This window comes from Canis aureus, chromosome 14 (genome assembly GCF_053574225.1).
Source record: "Canis aureus isolate CA01 chromosome 14, VMU_Caureus_v.1.0, whole genome shotgun sequence".
NCBI lineage: Eukaryota > Metazoa > Chordata > Mammalia > Carnivora > Canidae > Canis > Canis aureus.
The window spans coordinates 24,738,724-24,756,551 of NC_135624.1; the positions used below are offsets into that span (position 1 = coordinate 24,738,724).

At 36.8% G+C, this 17,828-nt stretch overlaps 1 protein-coding gene across 2 annotated transcripts in view; it reads right to left on the reverse strand.

Moving 5' to 3' along the window:
• Positions 1–13,278: 13,278 nt before the first annotated feature.
• The window catches only part of ATAD2 (ATPase family AAA domain containing 2), a 74,447-nt gene continuing 69,897 nt past the window's right edge, over positions 13,279–17,828 (reverse strand). For both annotated transcript variants that reach the window (XM_077847113.1, XM_077847112.1), the window contains exons 26-28: positions 16,344–16,477; positions 14,902–15,030; positions 13,279–14,180 (exon numbers count right to left, since the gene is read on the reverse strand). In XM_077847113.1, the coding sequence (XP_077703239.1) occupies positions 14,136–14,180; positions 14,902–15,030; positions 16,344–16,477 (308 nt within the window). In that variant the 3' untranslated portion in view covers positions 13,279–14,135. The remainder of the gene's footprint in view (positions 14,181–14,901; positions 15,031–16,343; positions 16,478–17,828) is intronic.

Sequence of the window (17,828 nt, forward strand, 5' to 3'; positions counted from 1 at the left end):
CTATCCCTCCTTCCCTTCTTTTTTTCCTCCTCCTCATCCTCTTAGTACCATTTTATAGAATCACCTCCTTCTCACTGTAAGCTGTCTGCCTGGTTCACTGCCCAATGCCAGCAGCCCAGAGTCCTCCCAATTTAGGGCCATGCCCACAGGGCAATTCTGTCCAGGAAAACAACTTCAACAGCACAGTGCTTAGAACAGTGTCCTTGGCTGAATTGCTGCCAATTATTTGGTATCCTTGTACAAAGCAAGACTGTTATCACCCTCAAAAAAAAAAAAAAAAAAAAAAAAAAACAAAAAACAAAAAACCACACACACACAAAAAAACCTGCTTGCAGACCCAAGCAATATGAATATATGTTTAGCATAGCAGATTGTGCCAGCCCACATAAATCTGTTTAGAGATCATGCTCACAGAGTAACTTGTTTTTATTAAAATAAACTCATTTGTAAAAATTGTAAATATGACTGATTTCAACAGCTGTGTGGCTCCAGAAGTAAGTTTTTAGCCATGCATTGGCACAATTAGAAGAGTCTAGATTTTTTATGCATATGTTTTGCAGTTTGTCATACACAGTCTGGTATGGCAAAACTTCAGTACTGCTAGAGATGAAAAGTTGTCCAGCAGGTTTTTAAAAAGCACAGCACTTTTGCTATTCAGAGCCTCTTCCGTATTTGGAACAGTGAAAAAAAAATATTTGTAGGAAATGAAGAGATTTGAATCAAAAGTTCTAAGCACTGGTGTCATCTGAAGAGGAATAGGCTTCCAAAAGCACTTTTTTGTAGTAGTTCCTTCTGTTATTATTTTTTTCCTTTTTCCTCTTTTGGTGACAAAGTCTTTAAAAACACACACACACACACACACACACACATGATACCTTGAAAACAGATCAGCCGGAAAGACGTCAAATGAAGAAGACACTTTAAAGTTTTAATTACAGGTAGATGAACTGAAGAATTTAGCCTTAGTGAAATACTCCCACAGCGCTCTCCAATGGCTAGTTCCGAAGGTAAACAAAAACGTTCAGGCTAAAGCTAGTTCAGACTGAACAAACTTCCAAAGTCAGTTTAGGGTCAAGTCATTTCCTATTCCTCTGAATGCTTGCTTTGTGAAAATAGGAATGTTGTTGATAATAACAACAGTAAAAACAAGGTAATATTCTTAGTAATGTTCTTCCCATCCCACTCTTCCCGTTTCTGTATCTAGCTAGCATAAGACTGTAATACATACAGGACTATGAGACTGCAGATGCAAAACAAGAAAAACAGGAAAAATGGATTTCCCAGTGTTTATTCAAGGAGTAACATGTTGATGCACTTTTTCTTTTTTTTAATCATGGTGTCATCTGGGTTGGTTCAATCATTGCTATGTGGTCTATTTTCACCAAAAAGTTAGTGGCTATGTCAACACCATCTCTGGGAGGAAAAAAAATGGTGCCAGTGTTATCTTTTTTGACCTAAAATCTTGGGACATGAGTAACACTAGAGGAACACCCAACTAAAAAGCAGTACTAGAGTGAGAAGATGAAATACTTCACTGTATTTCAAAGTCTTAGCAGAGGAGTCTAGGGCAGCAACTCTTAAATTTTAATGTGTGTGAAAATTACCGGTAACTTGTTTAAAATGTAAGTTCTCAGACTCTGCTCCTGGGAGAGTCTCTAATTCAGTAGGTCTGGGATGAGGCTATGAATCTGCCAGGCAGCTGGTGAGGCTCAGGCAAATGAACTGTAGGTTTACTTTGAGAAACAGTGATCTAGAAAAATGCTTATAATTGAGGAAAAAGTTATTGCATTCTTGTAGAACCAAAGGCTACAAGCCATCAAAAGTCATTATCTCTAAGAAGACATATTCATTCCTAAAACTGTCAGTTGGTTGGATATCAACACCGAAAGGGAAATTCTTCGGTCTTCAAGAACTTTTGGAGCACTGCAAATGTCCATCTTCCAGGAAAACCCACGCAGCTCACTAAACCCTGGGCACTTTAGATATACTATCTTGTTTTACCTTCCTGGGGTCTGTGTGAAGTAGTTGGTATTGCTTGAAGTTAACATAATGAGGATGCCAATGTTTGGAGAGGTTAAGCTGCCAGTCAGTTGCCCTGTGACCTACAAGGTAAAGGGTTTTGAACCCACCTTGACCAATCCTAAAATCTAATGAAGACGTTACATGCACTCCTTCTTTGAAGGACGGTATTGCATTAGCCAGGCTACAAGGGACACAGGATTTGAGAGCATTCTCTGGTGTTGGAAGTCAGACAGTCTTCTGTTCAAATCCCAGATCCTCTGCATCAGCAACTGTTGCTTCATAACAAACCCATAAAAATTTAGTGGCTTAAAAGCCCAAGCAGTTATGTAGCTCATAAACCAGTGGGTCAGCTGGGTGGTTCTGCTGATCTGGGCCAGGTTTGGTTGACCTTGACGGGATTCACTCATGCATCATAGTTAGCAGGTGGGTTGTCTAGAGGCTGCTTGGTCTAGGAGAGATTCGTTCATGTAAGCTGGCAGTTGGCTGATGGTCAGTGGATCATCTAGGTGCCGGCTCATCTAGGATGGCCTCAGTCCCCCTCCCTTGGGTGGTTGGTTATTGATCATAGGGTGACCACATGTGTCTCATCTTCCAATAGAACATAGCCTGGACTCCTTCACATGCACAGAGTTCTAAGAAATTGAGAAGCAATGTTTAAGACTTCTTATGGCTAGCCTTGGAACTGACACACTTGTCATTTCTGCCATGATCTACTAGTCAAAGCAAGTCACAGGGCCAGCCCAGATGCCACCTCTTGATGGGAGCAGCTGCAAAGTCACACTGCAAAGGATGAGGATACAGGAAAAATAAACAACCATGGCCATTTTTTTGTAATTGATTTTCCACAATAACTATATGACTCAACATAACTTTCTTTTTCTTTTTTTTTTCCTAAAGATTTTATTTATTCATGAGAGACACAGAGAGAGGCAGAGACATAGGCAGAGGAGAAGTAGGCTTCCTGTGGGGAGCCCAATGCAGGACTCAATCCCAGGACCCTGGAATCAAGACCTGAGCCAAAGGCTGCTCAACCACTGAGCCAGCCACCCAGGTGCCCCTCAAGGCAGGTTTCTTAACTTGTATTTCTACTCATCTTCAAAATGAAGAAAATATTACAATTGTTGTGTCCATCTCAAAGAGTTGATAGTTCATGCAAAGGGCCTTAATTTTTCAGTAAATATTGGCCATGGCATGCTGATGCTGCCCTCTAGGGTCTTCCTAGCTTGAAAGTCTTAGGAATCTGTGTGGTAGAGAGAGTAGGCGTATTTTTTTGTGACCTCTTAGGGCAGGACTTTGGCTCTGATTTCCTCTGTTGATTTCATGCTGTTCCACTTAGCACTCTTCTGGTTGTGGTACAGAAACGCATTCAAGCTAGCTCAATAAAAGAAGCCAAAGCTACTGTTTGTTCCTGCATGTTCACGCCATTCTCTCCTCCCTTGACTCTCCTTTTCAAGACTCCTCTAGAACATGCCCCGGCCAAGTGGCCTTAGCCCTGGAGTCCAATATGACTGTTCAGCTTTGTTCATTAGAGCTAAATGGCCTGGTTCTCAGTGTCCCAATTCCAACATCTAAAGAGAGAATCTGCTTGGTCCAGCACATCTCTTCTTAAAAGGTTAGTTTAGTCTAATCTGCCATGGCAGGAGGGTGGGCAGTTTGGGGGGGAAGGGGCAGCTTTATGTGGGCAACAGAGGCTGTGAGCAGAAGCAGTTCCTTCAGGAGATGGCTGTGAGCCAGCAGGCACAATGATTCACATTTCCTGGACACAGGCAGCCTTCTCTAATATTTTAAATTACCTTCCCATCAAACAAAGTACACAACTTCAAGGACTTTATAAAAATCCATCTCCTCTCTGAACATCTCTTAATAAAGTGGAGGTAAGTGGCTACTTCTCCCACCCACTCACCAAAAAATCCTACCACATGCTTTCGCTGTAAGCAGAGGTATATTCATTTGCTAGGGCTTCCACAGATGGGGTGGCTTACACAGCAGAAATGTATTTTTCTCACAGTTGCAGAGGCTACAAGTCCGGAGGTCAAGGCAGGATTAGTTCCTTCTGAGGGTTGTAAGAAAGAGATCTGTTGCAGGTTTCTCTCTTTGACTTGTGGATGGCTGTCTTCTCCCAGGGTCTTCACATCATCTTCCCTCTGTACATGTCTGTGTTCAAATTCCTCTCTTGTAAGGACACCAATCACACAAGATTAGGGTCCACCCTAAAGCCCTCATTTTACCTAATTCCCTCTGCAAAGATCTTTTCTCCAAATAGTCACATTCTGACGAGGTTAGAACTTCCAACACAAGTTCTGAGGGGAGACATAGTAATTCAGCCCATAACAGCATCAAAATACTTATCATTGTAAGCAATGTAAATTCTTATCTGAGCCTGTACTTTTCATTGCAACATCACTAGGTTTATCTACAGTTCTGCTTATCAGAATGCCCTAGAGTCCCTTAGAGCATCCAGTAACAACTTATTGACTCTTTTCATCTGTCATTTATAAATAAGCCTTATTTTTTATTTCATTTTATTTTTTAAGATTTTTATTTATTCATAAGAGATACACAGAGAGAGAGAGGCAGAGACACAGGCAAAGGGAGAAGCAGGCTCGATCCCAGAATCCTGGGATCAGGACCTGAACCAAAGGCAGATGCTCATCACTGTGCCACCTAGGCACCCCTATAAATAAGCCTTCTTCAAAGCTCCAAGTGGTCATACTGTGTACTTTTTGAAGGCACTTTTGAAAAAATTCTGTTATCAAAGAGCATTTTGTTTGTACATTGCCTAAGAAAATGGTTCTTGACCCTGGTTAGACAAAAGAGTCATCTACTGCTTTTAAACAATAGCTCCCCCTAGCCTCCCCCACCAGTTCTACTTCCAAAGATTCTGATTATTTGATTTAGGTTGGGATACAGGCACTGTGATTTAAAAAAACAAAAAACAAAAACCAGAAACCTTCCCAAATGATTCTAAAGTCAAGTCAGTGTTGAGAACCATTGGCTTCAGATAAAACATAGGGGAGGCAAACAACTCTTATAAAGCACCTCAACCTGCCAGGCACTGAGCTAGGCGCTTGCTCTATGATTTAATCTTCAAAACAATCCTATAAATATTAGTACTACATCCTCCATTTCTTTTTTTTTTTTTTAATTTGTTTATACATCCTCCATTTCCTAGACAAGAAAACTGAGACTCAAGAAGACTGCCTTAGTCAAGTCCCATAAGCTGTGGAACCAGAGGGTTTATTCAGGTTTAAATATTGGGTAGCAGAAGCCTGGACAGAGCTGGAGGTTGGTCAGGCCTTTTCCATTGAGGACACAGCACAGAAAAACAACAATTTCTAGCCACCTAAAAACAAGCAGATCTGTCTTACTTTCACACTGATTCTTCCATCACAGGCTCAACAACCATCAAGGAAATATTTCTATTTTTCAGAATAGACGAAGCTATAACAAACCCGCAATAAATCTCAGTTTAACATATTGTGATTTATTTCTTACTCATTAAGTTTTCTTATAGCTCTCAGTGACTCTCTGGGTCAGCTCCTACCAAACCGTTACTCAGGGTGCTAGGCTGCTCCCTCTTTTTGGCTATACCTTTTGGAATACATGTCTTCTAGGTTGCTCAGACAGGAAGGAAAAGATATTTCTACCAGCTGTTAAATGTTTCGGTTTACAAGTGACACATGGCACTTCTGCTTAGAGCTCTTTGATCAGCCCTAATCACAGGAAATGTAGGAGAGTACAAGGACATTTTGGTGAGCAGCAAATGTCTCTGTCCTATTACCGTAACAAAAGAGATCTTTTTTGGAGAACATGTTGAAGAAGATTGAAAGCCATGTTTTGACTCCACAGGCCCTCTTTTTCCACTGCATAGTGAAGTCTACAATCCATTCTTCTGTAAAGGCAAACTTAAGTTCTTAACTGAGGTGTGAGGAACTTTAGGTGTGTTCACATGTAATTTTGCCATATTATACATTTCTTAGGGGACAGGGATCATATTTCATTTTTCTCTCTCCTAATGCATTGTACACAGTAGAGCCTCGATAATAGTATGTATGTACACAGACACATAAATTCAGAAAATATTAATTGGAGGGATGCTGGGGTGGCTCAGCGGTTGAGCATCTGCCTTCGGCTGGGGTCGTGATCCTGTAATCCCGGGATCGAGTCCCACATCAGGCTCTCTGCATGGAGCCTGCTTCTCCCTCTACCTCTGTCTCTGCCTCTCTCTCTGTGTGTCTCTCATGGATAAATAAGTAAAATCTTTAAAAAAATATTAATTGGACAAGACAGACATAGTCTCTGCTTTCATGACTATAATTAGAATACTCTAATAATAACATACTGGTTTTGTGTCTTGTTATTTGCAATGTATTTTAACTATACCATTATCTCATCTTAATTATGAATGCCATAAATTGAAAATAGAGACCAATTAGCTTGGGCTTCTCGTTAATTTCTCAGCTGTTTTGTACGTCAGATATTTTATTATCTACCTCCTTACACATTTCTTTCCTCCGTTTCGTAGCTGGATGAGTGAGAGTTATGTCATTTATAGCTAGCAAGGTGATACAATGCCATGCTTATGTTATGCATGTACCAAGAGTCACACACCTCTTTTCTGATCATGCAGAGATATGCAGACTTTTAACAACTTTTTTGAGATATACTTGCCCAAAGACAGTTGAAGGACAATATAAAAATTAAAGAACTACATCATTTTCTCCTGATTTTTCCCCTCCTTTAGATACTTCACATTTCATAACTAAGAATTATAGCTTAAAATCAACTTTAACATTTTTAATATTTTCATTACCAAAGAAATACAATCACTTTGCAGAAACTTAAAATGACAACAACAGAGGTAAGAACCCATTTATGGTTCTCCCTAACTACTATTAGCATTTTGGTGTATTTCTGGATTAGCCTATTTTTAGATGAAAGAATATATGTTATCTTTGTTTCTTCTTCTGCAAGGTTATTTCATATAAGAATACTAGAAAACTGTCATTTTGGATAGACATTTTCATTGGGATTATATTTCATGCAACAGCTGTGAGGTGAAAGTTCATAAAATACCAGGGAATTCATTTGAGTGATGATGGTAAATTGCATTTCCTCCCTAGTGGGGTGGGGAAGGAGACTTAGGAAAAATTTGAGGAAGAAACAGAAAAGAGACATATGCTGTGGTCCTAAATATAAAACATGTAAATTGAATGAAAAAAAATAATTATAGAACATAAGATTGGGGTAACTTATTTTTCTTCCTAAATAATTAAAGCAAAAGCTTGTGTCTTTTTTTAAGACCCTGATTTTCCTAAATATTCGCCACAGTAAATAGCTATAATTAAGATTCATCACACGTAATCAGTTTCCAAATTATTTCATGAATACATTATCTATTGCAACAGGCCCCCTCCTTTTTTCCCCCAAGTCAATCTTCAAGCAAGTTGAAGTTTCACAATGGTCCTTTAAACCAATATTTGTAGCTCACAATGTCTGCATGTCCAGGGTGCCCATTTTTGGCACTCCTCGATCCAGTAAATGTTTTAGTCTCATATATTTTGGATGTTTAAATCACTTTGATTTGGCATGTGGTCTGAAGGTAGTGGTATTCCAAGAGCCCTCTCACTGCATGTTAAGTGCTGTTCTCTGACTCTCAGCCAGAATTCGGATGTTGGCAGGGTTGATTGCTCAAATGTAGTGATTTCATTTCCAACCTTTGCATACTAAAATTACATAGCCCAAACATGAAGCTTCCAGATTTTTCCTCTTGAAAACAGAATAATTTAACATTGCTACAAAATAATAAAGACAATCTTTGAAATGGGAATACATTTGGAAATTGTTAAGCTGTCGCAATAATGAGGAAATTAATGCTGGTCTGTGAGGTTCAATAACAGCTCAGAAACAAAAAAAAATTGTCATTGTTGTTTAGGGAATTTCATATTTTTCTTTTACTTTATAAAGGGAGTGTCATAGATTCGGGTCTCCCTAAAGCAGATCCTGAAGAAAGGATGTGAGAGCAAGTGGTTATTTGGGATGTGATGCCAAGAAGTACAGGCAAGGGAGAGAAGTGAGACAGGGAAGGAAGGTAGTGGTACAGACAGTGCAGTTTCAAGCAGCCTAGGCTTGGATAACGCTGTTTCAAGATCTAGGGTTCAAACCCAGTGGAGACTAGAGACAAAGTGTAGAGCACATCCCAGGAGCAAGGGAACTAGGGTGTTATTATTCATCAGCTTCTACCTATACCTCATTGGAGTTATTCCCAGGGATGTTATATCTTGTCACTTCCAGCCTACATCCAGCATGGACCACGAAAACACCCTCAGGTGGGGTTAACAGATGTTGGCAGGAGGTTGCCAGTGGCACATACCAGAATGTTGACTGCGGAGAGCGTATGAGTAAGGCACCACCATAGTGTCTGGTTAGGGAAGGTAGTTAAGAACTTAAGTTTCAATCAAACACACCTACTAGAGTCCTGCTTTCGCCTGTGAAATTGAGTAAATTACCTAATCTATCCATTTAATTTTTAAAGTGAAAATAACATATTTTACCTCGTAGGGTCTTTGTAAGGATTAAATATTGCATACAAGGTGAGAGTTCTCCATACGTATCAAAGAACTGACTCAAACACACATTAGAAATTATGTTAGTAAATTGTGACTCAGCCTTTATGACAGACAACTCTTGGGGTGGCTTTTGGTTTTGCCCTTCCTTTTCCTTGTGATGGTGATTTTCTTCAACAATGTCTAAATTATGTGACCCTAGCCTCTGGCCATAGGGGGAACATCAAGACTAATCCAATTCTTTGATGGGGGAATTTTGAAATCTAAAATGGAGTTGAGGCGCCTTGGTGGCTCAGTCAGTTGAACATCAGACTTCTGATTTTGGCTTAGGTCATGATCTAATAAGGGTTTTGGGATTGAGCCCCATGTTGGGTTCTGCTTCTCCCTCTCCTCTGTCCCTTACCCCACTTGTGTGCTCTCTCCCCAAAATATGTAAATCTTTAAAATATAAATAAAATGGAATAAAAAATAAATAAATAAAATGGAATCAATGAACATGGGGGTGTCTCTGTTGTGTTACATTAATGGCAACTATTTTAAAAATTCTTGCAAGAGCTTGGAGCAGTTCTGATTCTCTCCACTGACTTTTGGTTGTATTGACCATCCATGAGGTAACTTACATTCTTTTAAAAATATGCCTTTTTGCTAAAGTTAGCCAGAGAGAATTTCTGTTGCTTGCAACCAAAAGAATCTAAACCAGTAAAATCCATCTGTTCTTAATTCAACACTTCAACTGATGACTGCTCTCATCAATATTTATATATAAACATAACTTAAAAATACATATAAAACAATTACATATAAATTATATATTTTTATGCACAAACATAACACATTAAGTATGTAAATATTATCTTATATATGTGAATATTCCAGAGCTAGCAAAAAACAAAAATGAAAAGCCCTATCACCTTTCAGTCTTTTCAGTCATTGTTACTGATGATCTGTATCATCAGTTGCAAAGCTAAGATATAATTATTAAATGGGTTTCAATTTCATGAGAATGCCCAATATGTGGACTAGTAGCCAACTGAAATGAAAATCTGTTTTGTTTTGTTTTTTTTAAAGATTTATTCAGTTCAGAGAGAGCAAGTGAGCAAGGGGGAGGGATAGAAGGAGAAGGAGAGAATCCTAAAGCAGATTACCCACTCAATGCAAGACTTGATATCATGACCCTAAGATCATGACTGGAGCCCAAACCAAGTCAGGATGCCCAACCAACTGAGCCATTCAGGAACCCCCCAAATATGTTTTTTTACAGCACAGGAGCTGGATAAATCTAACAGCAGTAGCTTCTAAAAATATAATCAAAATAATTATGTATCTTTTTAAAAAATTAGATGCTATTAGCTAGATCCTACTCTTTTTCTGAGGCATGGGCCTCCATTTTCAACTTCATATCTTCCCATTCTGCTCTTAATCTTCTGCTTTCCTTATCCATTACCCATTTGACCAAATGATATTTAGCATTGACAATGGGTATTATGTAAGTGCTGGATCTATAATCATAAAACAAAATAGTTCCTGATTTATAAAGCCTATAATCTCATGGTGAGACAGATGTTAAGTAAACACTAAAATAATTGTTACAAATTATAAAAATGTCATGTATTAAATGGAAGATTAACATAGTAAATCTCATTTAGATTGAAGGGGCTATTGGGAAAACTTCTCAGACTTTTATGCTGAAATGAAGGATAGGAGTTAGACATGCATTGGTGGAGGGAAAGGCATTCTATACAAACAGAATAGCATGTGGAAAAGCCCAGAGGTAGGAAAAAATAACACTGAGTAAGAGCAAATGATATCAGATCTAAGATCCATAAGAGTATTTTGACTACTGAATGGAGAATTAATGGCAGGGCAAGAGTAGAAGCAAGGCAAATCAGCAAGCTCTTGCAGTATAGGCATGTGATTATGAGTCGAGAGCTAGCGGAAGAAATGGAGAATTGTGAGGTATTTGGGAGGCAGAATACAAAGACGTGGTGATAAGCCGGAAGCTGAAGGAGAAGGAAGCTTTAGGTTTCTGGCTTCAGCATTTGGTTGGATAGTAGTAGCATTTATTGATAAGAGGAATTCTGAAGGAGCAACAGATTTCAGGGAAAGATCAAGATATGGTGTTTGTCTCTAGTTCAGGAAAGGTCATAAAGATTTGTCTTTATTTTCTATGAATTTTATAATTTTAGGTCAAATTTGGGTCTTTGATCCATTTGTGTTAATTATCATATATGGTGTGAGGCAGAGGTCCAACCTCATTCTTTTGCATGTGGATGTCCAGCTTTCCCAGCACACCATTTCTTGAAGAGACTATTCTTTTCCCATTGAAGGATCTTGGACATCATTTTCAAAAATCAACTGACCATAGACTAATGGATTATTTGTTGACTCTCAATTCTATTTTATTGATCTTGTATCTATCCTCTACGCCAATACCATACTGTCTTACTGATGTAATTTTGTTACTTTTGAAATTGGGAAGTAGGGGTCTTCCAAGTTTCTCTTTTTTCAAGATTGTTTTGGCTATTCAAGGTCCCTTGCAATTCCATTATGAATTTAGGATAGACTTTCCCATTTCTGCAAACAAAGCCAGTGGGATTTTGATAGGTATTATACTCAATCTGTAGATTGCTTCAGTGAATATTGCCACTTTGACATTTAGTCTTCCAATATGTGAATATAGGATAACTTCTCATTTATTTAGGTCTTAATTTTTTTCCAATATATTTTTTTAAAGATTTTATCTATTTATTCATGATAGACACAGAAAGAGGCAGAGACACAGGCAGAGGGAGAAGCAGGCTCCACACAGGGAGCCCAATGCAGGACTCGATCCCGGGTCCCCAGGATCACACCCCGGGCCGAAGGCAGGTGCCATACCGCTGAGCCATCCAGGGACCCCCAGGGTCTTAATCAGTGTAGAGAGTCTTGTACTTCCTTGGTTAAATTTACTCTAAGATGTTTTATTATCTTAGATGCTCTTATAAATGTTCATTGCTAGTGTATAGAAATACAAATGATTTTAATGATCTTCTATCCTGCCACTTTTTTTTTTTTAAGATTTTATGTATTATTCATGAGGGGCAGAAAGAGGGGCAGAGACTGGCAGAGAGAGAAGCAGGCTCCCTATGGGGAGCCTGATGAGGGAGGGACTCGATCCCAGGACCCTGGGATCATGCCCTGAGCCAAAGGCAGCTGCTCAACCACTGAGCCATCAAGGCATCCCATCAACCTTATTTTTAAACCTTTAGTCTAGGTGAGAAATGGTATTCCAATGTGGTTGGATGAATTTATTTATGGATTTATTTATTTATTTATTTATGAAATGACTGAATGTGAGACAGAGAGAGGCAAAGACACAGGTAGAGAGAGAAGCAGGCTCTCTGCGAGGAGGCTCTTGCGGGACTCAATCTCAGAACCCCAGGATCATGACCTGAGCCAAAGGCAGAGGCTCAACCACTGAGCCACCCAGGTGCCCCTATCCTGCCACTTTGCTGAATTTATTAGTTCTAATAGATATTTTGTGAATTCTTTAGGATTTTGTACATATAAAATCATGCCATTTGTGAATAACTTTACTTAATCATTTCCAATTTGGGTGCCTTCTATTTCTTTTTCTTGCCCTAATTACTATAGACTGATTGTATTTTAAGCAACAAATGATAAACATTCTAGGCTTGCAATTTCAGCATGATTTTGTGAGTCTACATAGAAAATGTAGATCTATTACTTCCCATGTCTGCAGACAGTACATCATGAAAAGGACAAGGAGCACATTCATCTTTGTAGCTAATGAACATATACCATATCAAGATTCAAGTGTCAACAGTATTTTAAACCATACACAGTAATAAAACAGATTTTGTACTTGTTTTGCATTAGATTATCTTTAGTATGCTTTAAAATAATTAAAAAATAGAAAAGTTTGAGAAGCATTTTTTACTTTTAAAATTTATTACAGGGGGATCCCTGGGTGGCGCCGCGGTTTGGCGCCTGCCTTTGGCCCAGGGCGCGATCCTGGAGACCCGGGATCGAATCCCACGTCGGGCTCCCGGTGCATGGAGCCTGCTTCTCCCTCTGCCTGTGTCTCTGCCTCTCTCTCTCTCTCTCTGTGACTATCATAAATAAATTAAAAAAAAAATTAAAAAAAAAAATTAAAATTTATTACAGAAGCTATATATACAAAATGAAATCCTAGTTATAAAAGATGTATCTGGAGGGACGCCTGGGGAACCTGTTTTTTCTTCTGCCTATGTCTCTGCCTCACATGAATAAATAAATAAAATCTTAAAAACCTTAAAAAACCCCACAAAAGATGTATCTGGAGTAAGTTATAATAATCTTCAATAAAGAATGAGTATGTGTGTATACATAAAGGCAGAAATACACTACTTAAAATTTTTTCAGTGACCAGCATTGCTTTATGCATTATATAAGTGGGTATCTATTAATTAAGGTATCTAAATTATTAGGTTTTATAAGGCTTTAAATAAAATATCCACATAAATCAACAACAAAAGGTAACTCAATTCTGTAACTGTTTTATTAAAAAAATTTTTTTTCTCGAAACTGTTTCAAAATCCAGAATCTCTCATGAGATCATTATCTCCTATGCCCCTTGAAAAAAGTTTCCAACTATTTTACAAACTAATATTAGAATGTCTCTGTAAAAAAAAAACAACACAAGAGAATATGCATGGCAGTGAACAGTTTTATTGCTTTAAGAAAGAAATGTATTTTTGATATCATTAATACAAAATTTATAATATTTATATTTATATAATTGTATATAAAAGCTATCTACAGTATATAACCTAAACACAAATTTAGAAGGATATAAAGCATTTTCAAATATAAAACTTTTGTGCTATTAAAGATATTTAACAAACTAGTTATTAATACATTTGCTGTGTGTATAATCATAAAAATAAACCGAAATATATTTAAAATCTTTATTAATCCAAATGAGAATTATAAAAATGTTTATGTAAATTTTGACATTCAAGTACAGAAACTGTTCGGGGGGGGGGCTTTCCACAAAGTATGACTTGAACCCTAGCTTTTAAGTAAACAGAGAAAGAAAGCTCAAGGCAAATGGGAGATGGGCACTGAAAAAAAGGAGAACAAAAAGGGTGGCAAAGACACAAAGATACAATGGCTAAGTAAATTTCTAGTCCAATACATGAAACTATTTTTAGGAAGGAAAAGCCTTAAAAGTGCTTAAAACAAAAAGGATGTCAATGTCACTAATTACTCTTACGTGCCATAAAACATTAGTTATCAAAATAACTTTTAAGAGTTGGCCATACTTCAACTATTGATATGCTACAGAATTACTATCACTACAGTGCCCTGTTCAAAGTTCCAATATTTATTAGTTATCTCTGTAATTTATCTTACACATGTACATAAATACCAAGAAAGTTTAAATATTTTTATTTACTATTTTAATCTTAAAGATGCAGGATTTTTGTCTTGCATCAGTTCTACGAACATAACAAAGGTAAATTAAATAGCAACTAAATATAAAGAACATTTGATACCATGACATCATGATCTGGAACAACTGAAGTTTTCTACCTCTTGCTCCATTTTCTAGATAAAGGGTACAAAGGAAAAATAGTAACTTTCAGGATGAAAAAAGTTGAAAAAACATGACTCTATTACTATTTTTTTTTAAGTCAAACTCAAGAATATTATTAACTCATTTATATATCTGAGAGTGAAAACAGAAATTTAGTTTAGTATTTATGACTGTTACATAAAATTGATACCACCAATGGGACTTCATTATTTTAAATCCTCTTGAAATGAGTCTGAGATACGTTCATCTTATGTTAAGTTCAAGTAGTTATTATAATCAAGTCACTGGTGTATTTTTAGATATTAATATTTTGTAATTTGTAGGTACTAATATTATATACATATATACTATGTAGGTAACATAGTACTCTTAGTAGGTATATTAATTACTATGTATATTATATACTAGCAGGTACTAGTAATAAGATCTATTATTATACTGTTATCATCCATTATCTTAGTACTAATGCCCACTATACAGCAAGATTAAGTAAAGACACATGGGTCTTTCTTAAGTCTATCTTAAAAAGGAGCTCTTCATTAATACATACACAATATAGAGACTTTTTTATAGTCTGATACTATAGTTCCAATGTTTATTGAAGAAACACCAAACTTGATTTTTAGAAGTACAGAACTTAGCTGTATCTACAAATAATTCCTAGTCTTTATATAAAAAATAGTCTTTAAAAATTCTTATAATCTTATTAACTTCTTATATAGATTAGTTTACCTGAATAAGTCTTGTTTTGTCATAGTCCATGCGATGCTGATAAATACACTGGCTGATTACTGCATATAAATTTTCCAACTGAAAAATATTGTATTCTTGACTTTTTTTAACAACAGTCTTCAAAAGATTCTAAAAGAAAACATGAGTGTTTACACATGTGAGAGATAAATTCTGTGAGATATTCTGTAGATTTTGGGAATTTTTAGCATATAAACCAGAGAGACGGCACACCTAATTATCTGATGAGACATGGTGACCTCTGATAATGGCTCTGATATTTCGCAGTAATTAACCATCATTTTATGATCCTTATCTTTGCCCTGGGTAACTCTCAACCTAAAAACTATAGCTGAGGAGGTGGCCAATTTCAATTTTAGCCATAAATCTCTATAGACAAATTAAATATAATCTCAGAGTAGATTAATAAGGAGAAAAGCAACATTTTTTTTGCAGGGTATTTTATGGCACTGCAGGTACATTGTAATGTGGAAAAAAAAGAGATAGTACATAAAAAATGAACCACCTCACTACTTCAATTCTTTTTAAGATTTAGTTATCTATTTTAGAGAGAGAACACGAGTGAGGGAGGGGCAGAAGGAGAGGGAGAGAAAATCTTAAGCAGACTCCCCACTGAGCACAAAGCCTATCTATGTGAAGCTTGACATGGAGCTTGATCTCACAACCCTGAGATCATGACCTGAGCCAAAACCAAGAGTAGGATACTTAACCAACTGTGCCATCCAGGTGCCCGTTCTTTTTCTTATAAAAGACTTTTCCATTTACTCAGTGTTTAATGATTGAAATGGACTTACTATATTTCTGTGACTCTTCAACCTGGTCCTATGGGGATATATGTCATTACCTCTCAGTTAACAACAACAAAAAAATGCCATTATGGTTGAGTAAATACCAACTAAAAATGGTCACTGGTAATGGTTAAAAAATAATGTATATGGGAACCTGGGTAGCTCAATCAGTTTAGTGTCCAACTCTTGGTTTTGGCTCAAGTCATGATCTCAAAGGTCCTGAGACTGAGCCCTATGCCACCAGGCTCCATGCTCAGTGAGGAGTCTGCTTGTGATCTCTCTCTCCCTCCCTACTATGTTTGCTCACTCTCTAAAACAAATAAATCAATCTTTAAAAAAAAAAACAAAACCTAATACATAGGATCAATAATGCAGACAAGTATGTTAAAAACCAGAATATCAACACATTAGTCATCTCCAAACACTGCTTTTATGAAAGTTATTCTATACCAAGTTTAACTTTTCATAAAAGATTATTTATTCCATGTCAAATTGACACAGTGTACTATCACAAGTCCATTTTTGGTGGGTTATGTTACTAATCTGCATAGCAAAAATATTATGATTTCAATTCACATACTTTTATTTTTTATTTCTTTTTTATTTCTTTATTCATTTATTTTTCAATTTACATACTTTTAATCGCTCATGGTCCACAACAAGTGAGGGCGTAGGCTGGGAAAGAATTGCTAAAGCCTTTTCAACACTGATCAGCTGCTGCTGCTCTACTTGGGAACGTCTAGCTCGAGTCATTCGCAGAATACACATTTCTAGAATGAAAAGTTAAATAACTATTATTTGGTTCACAGACATTACGATTAAAATAAACATTAGGCAGATTAAATAGCAGGACTAAAACAAACACCAACTCTGGCGTATTGGGTCTGCTGTAAGATTAAGATGCTGCTACTTCTACTCTTAAAAAAAGAGAAGTACTTCTTAAATGGAGTATTTCAAAAGATCCTCAACAGGATCCTTTGCACAGGATTACTTCAGCATGAGATTCATAGAATGAAAAAGCTGGAAGGGACCTCAGTAATCTAGGAGTTGCAAACTACCACTCATAGGCCTAATCTGCCCTACTGGTATACATGAAGTCTTATTAGAACACAATCATGCCCATTTTACATGTCTGTGTCAATGTGGCTTTTCTAACAGAGTTGAGTAGTTATGACAGAGATTGTACCACTAAATCTTTATTATCTGTCCCTTTACAGAAAAAGTTTGCCTATCTCTGATCTAGAATAATCCATGCTGGTAGATAAGAAAAATGAGGCCAAGAGTGGTGAAGAGACTCTTCTAAGGTCAATGTACCTAACTGTTGTAAGAGCCAAAGTAAGAACTGAAGTATGCTGATATGTAAACAAATATCTGTCCCCCATTAAATAGTGTCCTTTAAAAAAAAAGATAATGATAAAAAAAAGATAATGGTAAAGGAAAAATAAAACAATTCTGAACCTAAAGAAAACATACTACATTATGTAGCCAGAGGATTAACATTTAAAATACCCATATTGGAAAGACTATATCCTAGTCCATTCTGTTATGATTTTTTTTTCATTCTGCTAGGATTATTCAAACACACTTGAACTCATTTTGAGGAAGTCCTTGAAAAAGATTTGCCTATAGTCTATAAGCCACTGAAAAAAACCAGTCTCATTAACACTGTCAATACTTGTTTTTGACCAAAACAAATTTTTAATTGTTACCCCTCTTTTTGCTTTATAAGACTAATGCTTGACTTTTCCAAAACCCAAACAAATCTACTGCTAAAGATCTAAAAAGATGCAGATAGAAGACAATTCTAAAAGACAAACTTTGGGAGAAGGATCATTAGAATGGATAGAAGGATCATAAATAATCTTAGACTTAACGTATAATAGAAACAGCAATGATCGGAGTAACATTTGTTCTATACCACTCAGCCAGAATTAGAGAATCGCTGATCTTGCTTAAAAAGAAGAGGGTATCCTGCCAGTTTTTGAAAACTGTATAGCCAAGCACTTTGCTACATGCTTTAAATGGATTATTTAAGTTTCAAAATATCTGATTACCTGACCACTATCTACCCCAATTTTGCAGAAGTTAGAAAATAGAGCATGATTCGTCAAGACCTTGCCC